Raw genomic sequence first — 12,807 nt, forward strand, 5'->3', positions numbered from 1 at the left:
AACAGAAATGATCAGTAATAATATATGTTAAATGTTCCTGATGTGCTAGACATTTTATATATATATCAGCTCATCTTCACAACTCTATGAAGAAGATACTTAGCATTATCTACTTTTTACACAGAAGGAAAGTGAGGTTATTTTTAAAAGTTCTATGTTGGGTTAAAAAACTTCAGCTCTTAAACATACTTTCATAGGAGTTGTCTTCAATGTGAAGAAAATGTGTATTTAATCTCTTTTAATTTTTTTTATTACATAAAACTTATTAGTAAACAAAAAAATCAGAAGAGAATATTTTAGCTTACTTTTAACCTGTTTTACTCCAAGGAACCCAATGACAGCTTCAATACTAATCTTAAGGCAATTTGCTTATAAGAAAGAAAATAAAACACTCAATTCTACAGCTGCTTAGATGACTGAGATTTAAAATGATCTGCATATAAATCATCTAAAAAATAAACACTGGAAGAACTGACTTTAAGACTTATCACTTCAAAAACATTATAGTAGCTCTATCAAAAGAATACAAGAGAAGTCATCTGAGATCAAATGCTTTTTGTTACTCATATACCATGTTTCAACTTCTCTATAAGTGCTTCATTGTCATCCAACTTCAGCTCATTGACTTTATCTATCAGTCCTTCAATGTCACCCATACCTATAAAAGCCAAAACAGTAAAATTAATAACTAATAGTATACTTGTTATATTGCTACATTATGCAAAATGCATGCACATATAGTAATAAATCTGTGAGATAGGCAGCTCAGGTATTTCTACAACATTTCACAGGTGAGAAGTTGAAGCTAGAGAGGTTAAGTATCAAAGCAGTGATTGCAGTCCAGGGTTTAATTCCAAATTCTATGCTCTCAAACATGAAAGTTCTGCTGCCATTATCACTTCTATTGCTACAACCACATACTTCTGTACTGTGCTCTAAAACTTTCCCAAGAACTTTCTATCCAATAGCTCGTTTTTACCACTCTAACCTTGGGAAGCAGGTTACCATCATCCCTATTTTGTAGGTGAAGAAGATAAATCATAGAAGGAAATTATTTTCCTGAACTAGTCAGTGAGAGGGCAGAATTAAAATTCTAATCAGTCCTAAAAAGCCACACTATTTCTTGGAGATTTGTCTATATCCCCACCACTGTACACACCAAGAAGTTTGCTGATGAAAGGTTGTGTTTTGAAAGGTTCAAAGTCATCTATATGTTCCCCTGTACCAATGAAAATAATTGGACTTTTTGTGGCAGCAACTCTGCAAAGAAAAAGAAAACACAAAATAACCTCAAAAAGGAAAACAAATTTGTAGATGTCAAAGCTTATTAGACAAAGATACATAGCTCAAGCTTCTTTTCACTAGCTAAAACAGAACTATAGATATATCAGAGGGACTCGAAAATTCTGTTTCTATTTACACTTTCTTCATAGACTATATTAGGTCCACTATTGGAATAGATTTTTAATGATTAATAAAGTCATAAACATACACACACATACACACACACACACATAGCATGTATGTCCAAGGCACAGGACAACAGTGTTAATGATACTTACGCACTGAGAGCACCACCTCCTTTTGCATGGCCATCAAGTTTTGTCACTATTACTGAGGCTACATCTACTTTATCTTTAAAAGCCTTAGCCTGAGCTTCACAAGCCTGTCCAATGGAGGCATCCATCACATAAACAATGTTATCTGGTTGCTAGAAAATTTAAATAGAAAAGATACGTATTTTAACTGACCTTAAGTAAATTTCATCAATAGAAGCTATAAAAAGTATTTACTGTAATTATTCAATCAACAAACATTTACTGTAGAAGTAGTATGCATTAGGCATCATTTAGGTCCTCATAGAGATGAGTAAGAAAATCCTTGTCTTTACGGGGCCTACACTGAAGTCATTGGAGACAGATAAAAAATAGGCAAATAAACATTTCATCTAGTCAAGGCCATGGTTTTTCCAGTGGTCATGTATGGATGTGAGAGTTGGATTATATAGAAAGCTGAGTGCCGAAGAATTGATGCTTTTGAACTGTGGTGCTGGAGAAGACTTTTCAGAGTCCCTTGTACTGCAAGGAGATCCAACTGGTCCATCCTAAAGGAAATCAGTCCTCAATATTCATTGGAAGGACTGATGCTGAAGCTGAAACTCCAATACTTTGGCCACTTGATGCAAAGAGCTGACTCATTAGAAAAGACCCTGATGCTGGGACAGATTGAAAGCAGGAGAAGGGGACGACAGAGGATGAAATGGTTGGATGGCATCACCGACTCAATGGACATGAGTTTGAGTAAACTCTGGGAGTTGGTGATGGACAGGGAGGCCTGGCATGGTGCAGTCCATGAGGTCGCAAAGAGTTGGACATGACTGAGCAACTGAACTAAACTGAACTGAAACATTTTGAATGTACAACAATTAAAATGGGATGGAGAAAATCAGTTATGAGGTGTGGAAGGCTTCTTAGGGTGGTCAGAGAAGGCCTGTCTGAAGGTAAAATCTGAGCTGAGATCTGAATAAAGAGGAAAAAGTTAAGCAACAATCTCGAGCAATCACACTCCAGGCAAATGGAACAGTAAATGTAAATGAGAAGAAGAAAAAGCAGAAGAGTGTGGGCTGAAACCAAAATGGATAAAAACAGAGGTGAGGCTATTTCCCTTAGATCTGCTCCACTAAGTCAAAATAATGGCATGGCTAAAAAACAACTTATTAGCACTAACCATTAACCAAAGAATTACTGCCAGCACCTCAATGGCAAATATGGGCTCATAATATGTGCTACAGATTACCTATAAACCGTTTCTTATCCCCATGTTATTTCCATCACGATTTCAAAGAGACACTAAATGACGATTAATACTTTTAAATGCTTCATTTTGAAAATCTTTCAAAATTCACCTAAAGCAAATGTTTCTAATTTAAACAATTTACAGAAAGGAAATTCAATAGTTACTAAAGGTTATTCTCAATTTATTTGTTAGTTTTTCTTATACATACTAATAAGATGATTAAGCAATGAAATTTCCAATACTCATGACAATTTCATATTAATGTAGAGATTAAGTCCTTATATATAGATAAAGGAGCCCAAAATAGAAATAAATTACTTGGAATCTTACAGGCAAAAAATAATTTATATGGTTCACAAACTCAGTTAAGTTTTAACTGAAGTCCTTATAATGTTGTTAAATTAAAGCTACTTACTATAGCATTAGCAACTTGAAGCATTTCTTCAAACAAAGAGTCTTCTTGTTTATGACGGCCACTTGTATCAACAATAATAATTTCAAAATTTTCATTTTTGAATTTCTCCACTCCTTCAGAGGCAATGATAACAGGATCCATTTCTGTATAGCTATTTAACATGGAAAAAATGATTTAACAACCACAACAGCAAAATGTTCAAATGCTAGTAATTTGGAAATTGCTAGTATATCTTTATTCTGAAAAAGTCATATTGATAACAATTTCAATTAAGTATAAAATCCAGTAAGTATTAAATATGACAAGCCACTTAAAGAGCAGCATGAAGCAGTATCCAGTCTCCCAATTATGAAATCCTGTATGATTCTGCTTTATATCTTTTCTGAATGAGTTGTGTATCCCTCATTTTTTTTACATTTTAATAACTGAACTTGTATTATATAGTGTTTCATATATGCTTTTCCACTTAACAGTCTTTTGAAAGCTTTTTTAAATGAAGTATCGTTGATGTACACTATACATCATAGCTATACAATACAGTGAGTCACAATTCTTTTTTCAGCTGAAATTGTTGCAAATGGCAAATCCATTTATCTGTTAATGGACATTTAAGTTGCTTCCATATCTTGGCAATTATAAATAATGCTACTATGAAGACTGGAGTGAACCTAGCTTTTCAAATTAGTGTGTCTTTTTTCCCTCCTAAATATACACCCAGGAGTGGAACTGTTGGGTTATACGGTAGTTCTATTTTCAGTTTTTTGAGAAACTGCCATACTGTTTTCCACAGCTGTGGTACCAATTCACATTCCCACAAACAGTGTACAAGGATTCCCTTTTCTCCACATCCTCGTGATCATTTGTTATTTGTGTTCTTTCTGATGATAGTCATCCTTCTGTAGCACTTTATAAAACCATTAAATATTCTTGTAACACGTGACTTTTAAGTTATATAGCATTCCATCAGATGGCTATGCTATCATTTATTAAATAAATGCCCTACTGTTGGCCATTTAAGGTTTTCTAACTTCCTGGTATTAAAAATATAGCCAATATAAATAGTATATAATGTTGTTTCTTCTAAACTATGATATACTCCTACAAGCTGAATTTGGATCAAATGGTTTGATCATTGAGGCTTTTGGTTTTTAAAAGGAAAATATCCTTCACAAAACTTTAATTTCATTGCTATTTTATTATATTTTCATAATCCTTGAAACTCTACTCAACTTGAAAATCAAAAAATAAGATTTTATTTTAGTTTGCATTCTTTTGATTAGTGGCAACTTTTAATATAGATCAACGTTGTCAAATGAAAGGATATACAATGTTAAAAGTTTTCCCCGTAAATTAACAACAAAAATCAAGTAGAAATACACTTAATAAGAATATATGCGAAACTTAAAACAGGAAAATTAATATACTTAAGGATGAAATTTTTAACAAAAAAGACGTAGCAAGTTTCTACATGGAACTATACAAATAAGTAAAGATGTCAGTTCTCCCCTAAATTAATTGGCTTCAATATAGTTTTATTCATAATCTTAGGGAGATTTTTCTTTCTGGAACCTGATTCAAGAAACCAATACAACATTATAAAGCAATTTTCCTCCAAGTAAAAAAAAAAAAACTAAAATTTACTCAGGAAAATAAGCAGGTAAGAGGCAAGAAATGTTGAAAAAGAAGAAATTAACATTACCAGCTATTTTAAAATATGATAAAGATACAATTAAAATAAAATTTATAAATATATAAAGAAATAGGATCAAAGATGTTCATAGGGAGATTACTTACATACATGCATACAATGGAATACAGTAATGTCATAAAAAGAATTCTCTTTAAAAGCATATTGTCCAGAATTATTAAGATCCCATTATTATAATACATATTTTAATGAAATATAACATACATATGGAAAAGTTGCACAAATTGTTAAACTCAGTGAATTTTCACAAAGCAAACACACTCAGACCAAGGAAAACAAAATAATTAGTATTTTACTCCCTCCCAAGAATAATCACTATCTTGTCATAATATCTTATTTTTAATCGTCTATAGTAATATATTTACATAAAATGCACTATTTTAAGAATTCATTTTAATGAGCTTTGACAAATTTATACAACCCATATAACTATTACTAAAGCAATCAAGGTTCAAAGCATGAAAAGATTCTATTTCAACTTAAAATTATCTATCTCTTGTATATTTGTTTATATAGCACATTTGAAAAAAGCACAGATGGACTTGCTAAAAGCCGGCGGGAAATGAAACTGTTAGTACTTTCACTTCTTTAAAATGTTTTATTAAAATAGTGGGTTTTTTTTTAAAGACAGAAATGGTACAGAAAAAACATATCTACTGTTCCCCCAATAAATGCTAACATGTAAATTTAACATTAGAGATCATTTCAAATCCTTCCTTCCCCAGCCCGATCCACTTCATCTCTCCCAGAGGAAACGATGATCACTAATATTTTACTCCATACACATAAGCAAAGGAGAGATTATTTAATAAGCAGTACTGAGAAATTGGTTAAAAATTAAGGCTCTGGTTTTGGCTGATAGTTCAAGTAAGCAGCCTAAGCATTACTTGCTCAGTCATGTCTGACTCTTTGCAACCCACGAACTGTAGCCAACCAAGCTCCTTTGTCTATGGTATTCTCCAGGCACGAATACTGGAGTGGGTTGCTATTTCCTTTTCCAGGGTATCTTTCCGACGAAAGGATCGAACCCAGGTCTCCTGCACTGCCAGGTAGATTCTCTACCATCTGAGCCATCTATCGGCTCACACCTATCACTGTGCAAATTTGAACCCTAAATATGTAACTGCTTATTATTCTTTAATTTTTAAATCTATGTTAGAAAAAGTTCTTAACCTAAAAATTAAATTCCTAACATTATTCTTTAATCTATTTGCTAGAAATTATCATAAAAAAATAACTAAAAGAGGGAATTCCCTGGTGGTTCAGTGGTTAGGACTCTGTGCTTTCACTGCCAAGGGCCTGGGTTCAATCTCTGGTTGGGGAACTAAGATCCTGCAATCAGCGTGTTGCAGCCAAACAAAAAAGACTAATAAAAGAATTTAAAGAGCATACCACAGCCAAAGTTCACTAGATTTTTTGGCCAAAAAGTAGCAAATAATGATTTATAAAATGATATCATTCATTTAATTACTTCAAATTTTAGCTTAATAATCTTCTTATATTAATATATTAGTAACATTAAGAAAAATGTTATTCTCTCAAATAAGTCTTTCTAAATTTAATCTTGACTCAATTCTTTTAGTCATTTTAACATAAACAAATCACCTAACTGAACAGCAATGTAGCAAATGAAGGTTAGCAATGATCAGACTCTGAGATAAACATAGATTATAAAGCATTTTTGGTTGATCAAACACAAACTTTTAAAAAATGGTGTACTAAAGAAACAGACAATATAGAATTCACCAGGGTATGTTGAATCAAGAAAAGGTTCAGACAGGTCTTAGAAGAAACAACTAGAATAGAACCAGGAGGCTGGAAAGCATGCAAGGCAGGGTAAAGTATAGGAAGAATTATAAGCTAAACAGTATCTGCTCAGATAGATCAGGCTGGATCAGAAAAATCATGTTACAATAATTAAAGGTAACAAGGTAATAATTATACCCCTACCTTATTTCAAAAATGATTCAAGCTTATAGGTACATATTAAAATGTGGCCAGATAGCATAAAGTAAAAAGTCAGATAGATAAGGTAAGACATAAGAATAAAAACCATCAGGATGGGGAACAGTGTATACCTGTGGCAGATTCATGTTGATGTATGGCAAAACCAATACAATACTGTAAAGTAATTAACCTCCACTTAAAATAAATAAATTTATATTTAAAAAATAAATAAATAAATTTATATTTTAAAAAAAAAGAATAAAAACCAGAACCCACCTTCCATAGAATGGAATTCTTGCTTTGGTTGCATTCTGTTTTAGTTGGTCAAAAGCCCCTATGAAACAAAAAAGTTAATGAGTCCTTAAACTTGAAAATAAGACTTTCAGGAAATAATTTTCAAATTTTAGCACAATACCTGCTCTGAATGTGTCTGCACATATCAAACAGGTCTTCCAACCTTTCCTCTGATAATAATATGCTAACTGGGAAAGGAAGATTTTAAAAATCAATAAATACAAATTATTCACATGTAAAATAAAACAGCTCATATTCTCCTAAAAAGTAATATTATTACATTCTGAATACTGAACATTTCCTGAAGAGTTTAAACTCTAAGTGCCAAACAGTCACATTCAAAGGATATGAAACAACGAAGCAACAAATGACCATGGTAAAAAAATATTAACGTTAATTAAAAACAAACAATAACATAACCCTCTAAGAAATAATCCTGGGTTTTTTTTTTCTTTCTAAACTATACAGTTGAGGCTTCTAAAGCAAAATCTGGTAAGGAAGTTGAGGCACCCAATTATGAAGGAAAGGGTGGTATAATGAATTTAAAATTAGCAAAATGATATGTAAAATGAAGACCCATACATATTATACTGGGTGAGACATTGTAAAAAGAGAATCCTGAGCCACAGGATATAAGGTAAACTTTCCCCCTTTACTTCTCCAAAAATCATATCCTTATCTCCTTGAAGGAGAGGAACAGTTTTCTTGGTAAAAGCACTTGATTTACACAAACATAGCTTCTCCATGACTTTGTTTCTTTTTTTAATTAAGTATAATTTACCTTTGAACATGTAGTTGTTTTACCACTCCCTTGCAATCCAACAAACATGATCACATTCTGTTTTCCTTTAGTGGGTGTCCATGCTTTAACTCCAGGGTCTACAAGCTACATACCAAAAACAAAGATAAAATCAGGTTAGCACATGGTTACATTCAAAACCTCTCTCCCCACAACTTTCAAATTGTAAAAATGATTTACAGACATTTCAGTGTAAGAGGCATCCATAATCCTCCCATTCTAACACAACTCTATTTCCCTCTCTTATATATACACATAGTGAAATTTAAGAATTTAAAATAGTGCATTGTGAAGTTATAAGCAAGCCTATACTCCCAAACCAATTCAGAGGTAAAGATCTCAAAACATTTTTTAGAAAAAGTTCAAAGTGTATGAATGTGAAAGCAAGTTTGAGCAAGGGAGCAATCTACAATAGCACTGTAGAAATATATGGGTAGGCCACATAAGAATTTTAAAATTTCTAGTAGTGACATTTAAAAAAGTAAAAACAAGTGATATTAATGTTAATACTTTAACTCAATATATCTAAAATATTATAATTTTAACATGTAATATATATTTAAAAATTAATGAGCTATTTTATATTTCCTTTTCCCATGCTGGGTCTTTTTTTTTTCCCCTAAATAAATGTGCCATGCTAGGTCTTAAAACTTGGCATGGATCTCTCATCCATCTACTCAATATCAGATCTCAGTATGGAATAGCCACATTACAAGCCTCAATACCCACATGTGGCCAGTGGCTGCAATACTGCAATGGCACCTACCTTCCTGTTCAATTTCACCAGTGTTTATATATGAGCAAAATTACAAACTACATGTGAAAGGCTTTCCAAGTGAGTCAAAGGTTAAACTGTCCAATGCCATTGGATGCACTGCTCTATAAAGTTATTATATTTAAAGTAAAAAATAATCACCAATTTTATAATGACAATCAGTGGAGAAGGCAATGGCACCCCACTCCAGTACTCTTGCCTGGAAAATCCCATGGACAGAGGAGCCTGGTGGGCTGCAGTCCATGGGGTTGCTAGGAGTCGGACACAACGGAGCGACTTCACTTTCACGCATTGAAAAAGGAAATGGCAACCCACTCTAGTGTTTTTGCTTGGAGAATCCCAGGGATGAGGGAGCCTGGTGGGCTGCTGTCTATGGGGTCGCACAGAGTCAGACACGACTGAAGCGACTTAGCAGCAGTAGCAGCATACAGACAGTCTCCAAACTAACAAGCAGGAGGCATTTTTAACATTCATTTAAAAAAAATAATACATTTCCAAGTGGTCATTTGGAACTTGAAACCTCTATCTATATAATCAAACCGTAATAGCAGTTAATATCCTAGACCAGAGGACACAGACCATATTTACAACTATGTGTAAATAAAGTCTTAACATACACATGCCCACTCATTTACTGCTTTAGTGCTATAACACTAGACCTGCGTCATTGCAACAAAGACCATATTACCCACAAAGCTGGAACTATTTGTTCTTAAGAGAAATTTGCTGAGCCCATGCTAGATGATACCATAAAAATTACATAATCCACATTATATCTGATTTCAAGGAAAGCCATGTGGTAGAAAAGGGAGGAAAAGAAAATATATTTTGTTATCTTCTTCTTAGGCATAGAGCTACCCATAAACAAACTTCTGAAATAAACAACTCTCTTAGACACAAATCCACTGCCCTTCCTCTTAGACCCTTTCAGAACACTAATGCTGCCCTATATTCACCTCCATTCTCTATATCCAATGGCAGAATAACTCAGCTCTCTATGACCTACTATTTGGAACATACATTTTACTGAATAATGATTTTATTATAAATTTATCTTCTCTTCCTCCTGCATCCTAGAACTGCAGTACTGAATTTTCATATTATATCACATTAAAATCTGTTATCCTATCTTGGACTTTGAATCGATCTTATTACTGGTGCATGCTTCTGTAACATTATACACTAGTCATTTAGAAAATACTGGTTTATTGAGTTAGGCAGATCTCCCATTGTTGACACATGTCACTACACAACATCAAAAATTTTATTTATTAATATCCACACTGATCTCACCAGAGGAGTTAAGAATCGAGACATTGTCAAACTCAAGGGGGGGTGGGGATTCAAGCTTCCAGTTTTCACTTGAAAGCTAGAATTTTATCATTGGCTACAATACTGTTAGTTGTTTGCCTTAAAGTGACAGGCCAACTTTACTTACTTCAGAGAAAATGTCTTCCAAAGGTTCAAGGCCAAATAAGCACAGATTAACTGTTGCTTTCTTGAGGAAAAGAAAGCAACAGTTTCCTGTTAGCTACCATCAGATTTGGTACACAGCAATACAGCTTTCTGCGTACTTTCCATTTCATCACACAAAATCCTACAAACACATATATTTAAGGGTCAAGATTTAATACCACTAATAATTTCCATCAAGGACACATTTGAAAAAAAAAACCTTATTTTTATTTCACTGCAAGTGTCTGGGAGTAAAGGGTACAATAACTACTAGTATAGTTTAGTATCACTGCCTTGTTCATGCTAGGGAGTTTTACCCAAAGGTTTTACCTGCCATTGCTTTTGCACTGATATTTGCAGAGCAAATATCAACACAGTAAAGAGGGCAAAAAAAGGCAAATGATGTTTTAGTGTTATTATGAAATCAGTTTTGACCTTGCTTTGTACACCACTGCCCTAGATCATGAGCTTCTGAGTATAAGGCCCAGTCTTCTTCATCTCTTGTTATCAGCAGTATGTGGATACAGCCTGGAATAAAGTAGGCACTCAGTAAAGGCATCTTAACAAAGCACTTGATGTTCCAGAATTGCCTCAAGATGCCAACCCCTAAAAATAAAAATGTTCACTCACTCTGTGCTGACCTCAGGTGCAAGATGAAGAGCAAACTGGAAATACTGTGAGGAGGAGTTCACATAAGGAGTATGGAGATCAGACCTGGGTCTACCACTAACTGTCTCACTTTTCTCAAGCACAAACTGAAAAGACAGACTGGCTAAATTTCCTAACCTCTTTCAGGTTCTGAATTTCTTTCCCAATTGATTAGTCTACAGGACTAAAGTGAAGTGTCACAACCATCTGAGATACTAGGTTTTCTCAAAGTACCAATCAGTTCTGTTGAACTAAAGAAGTAAATGAAACTATTCACACAATATAGGGAAAAAATACCTGGAGATCACTAGCAGGTACCTGTTGCGCCTTAAAAAAACCTTTTTTTAGTTCCTTTCTTTTCTGCCCCTACCATTAGACTCAAACATATTTTCTAATGCTCTAAGACTCTCATCATAATTTTCACAACTACAGCAGCAATATCAGTTCTAAGGTGGGACAGGGCAATAGAGTATAACTTGTAAAATAAAATTTCACTGATTCAAAATTGCTTAAAATCTAGGCAAGTGTAGGATATTCAATGTTTTAGACATAATAAAAGTGTAGAAAAGAACTCTTTCCAAGAGTGACTTTCTGTACAAAAGTAGGACCTTCAATAGGCAAAACTTGGTATTAAAGAGAATAAACTCAGAGAGGCTCTTCCATCAATTAACATATAGTGAAGTTGTACTTTCTATAACTTGCTTTAGCATTTTTTTCTAAGAGTAAACTACCAGCCTTCACATCTGTACTCAGAATTTTAGTCTACAATAAAAAAAAGTCTACAATTTTATATTCAGAAAAGTTAATTATCCTATTAATATTTTTAATACAGATAAATATTCCATAAAAACATTAAAAGGTATTCTGAAATACATTCCTGTTTGCTGTGCTAATGCAGTGAGTGTATAGAAAATCAAAGCACAAGCTAGATATACTTTTACCTTCACAAGTTCTTTAAATACAGCATGCTGAATCATTTTTCTTTTGTTAAGACCAGATGCCATCTCTTCAAGATCAATAGCAGACCTTCATAATGATGGTTTTTGAGGATAAAAAGGGGAAAAAGTCAGTTAAGACACTTTATCCAATCATTTATATTAATATTTTTCTAATTAACATGCATACAATTACTACAGAGTCATAAGTTCATACCATAAAGAATTTACCATGAAATATTAGATATATGACTTTGGTTAGTTTTTCAAGGCTTATTTTTTGAAAGTCCAAATATTAATTTGTCCAAATATTAATACTTCACATTATTGTGAAGGATTAATTTTATTTTTCTTGCAGCATACAGAATTTATACATGCGTATACCAAGCAGCAAATAAGATTACTTCTTGCGGTTCTAAATGCTTAAATGCTAGTAGTCCTGTATTTAATACCCAGTCTGACAATACAAAAAAGAGGGGGGATGGCCTGAGCATGAGGAGGGCTAGAACTGAAACAGCTAACTGAAGTGCCCTCCGTTATTCTACGTGCTCTGCCCCAGCCAGTGCCTCTCCCAGTTAACACAATAACTAAGACCACACACACTACTCCTTTATTGAATATGGACAGAGAAACCAAAAGGGGATAAAAAAGAATACAATTCTCCAATAGTGAAGGAGGCTGATTAATGCCATCTTTAGTCTGAAGAGGATTAAAATGGCACCACTTTTCTTTAAGGACTCTGAATTGCTAACAGGCTTTTCTGTTAAAATACTATACAGTATATGATTGAATCCATTCAGATAAAGGAGTAGTAGAATGGGAAGAACTCCATAATTAAATGAAAGCCACATGTAGTTTATTCTTTGAACCATTATTATGGAAACGCACTATAAAAGAAGTCTTCCAACATATGAGTTCTATTCTTTCCCAGTGCTATATAGCAGAAACGTTTTATAACGCAGCAGACTTTTCTAGTTAGCTCCTCATCCCGGTAAACTAAATTTAGTTTTGCCTGTTTTTTACCTTTATCTTAAT

General features: G+C 33.5%; 1 protein-coding gene across 2 annotated transcripts in view; it reads right to left on the minus strand.

Annotated features, from left to right (window-relative positions):
- Nucleotides 1-12,807, minus strand: part of LOC128066411 (signal recognition particle 54 kDa protein) — a 68,621-nt gene that overhangs the window by 43,626 nt on the left and 12,188 nt on the right. For both annotated transcript variants that reach the window (XM_052659455.1, XM_052659456.1), the window contains exons 4-11: nt 11,779-11,863; nt 7,942-8,046; nt 7,282-7,348; nt 7,143-7,200; nt 3,212-3,362; nt 1,563-1,711; nt 1,160-1,260; nt 572-658 (exon numbers count right to left, since the gene is read on the minus strand). In XM_052659455.1, coding sequence (XP_052515415.1) covers nt 572-658; nt 1,160-1,260; nt 1,563-1,711; nt 3,212-3,362; nt 7,143-7,200; nt 7,282-7,348; nt 7,942-8,046; nt 11,779-11,863 — 803 coding nt within the window. The remainder of the gene's footprint in view (nt 1-571; nt 659-1,159; nt 1,261-1,562; nt 1,712-3,211; nt 3,363-7,142; nt 7,201-7,281; nt 7,349-7,941; nt 8,047-11,778; nt 11,864-12,807) is intronic.

This window comes from Budorcas taxicolor, chromosome 21 (assembly GCF_023091745.1).
Source record: "Budorcas taxicolor isolate Tak-1 chromosome 21, Takin1.1, whole genome shotgun sequence".
Classification (NCBI taxonomy): Eukaryota; Metazoa; Chordata; class Mammalia; order Artiodactyla; family Bovidae; genus Budorcas; species Budorcas taxicolor.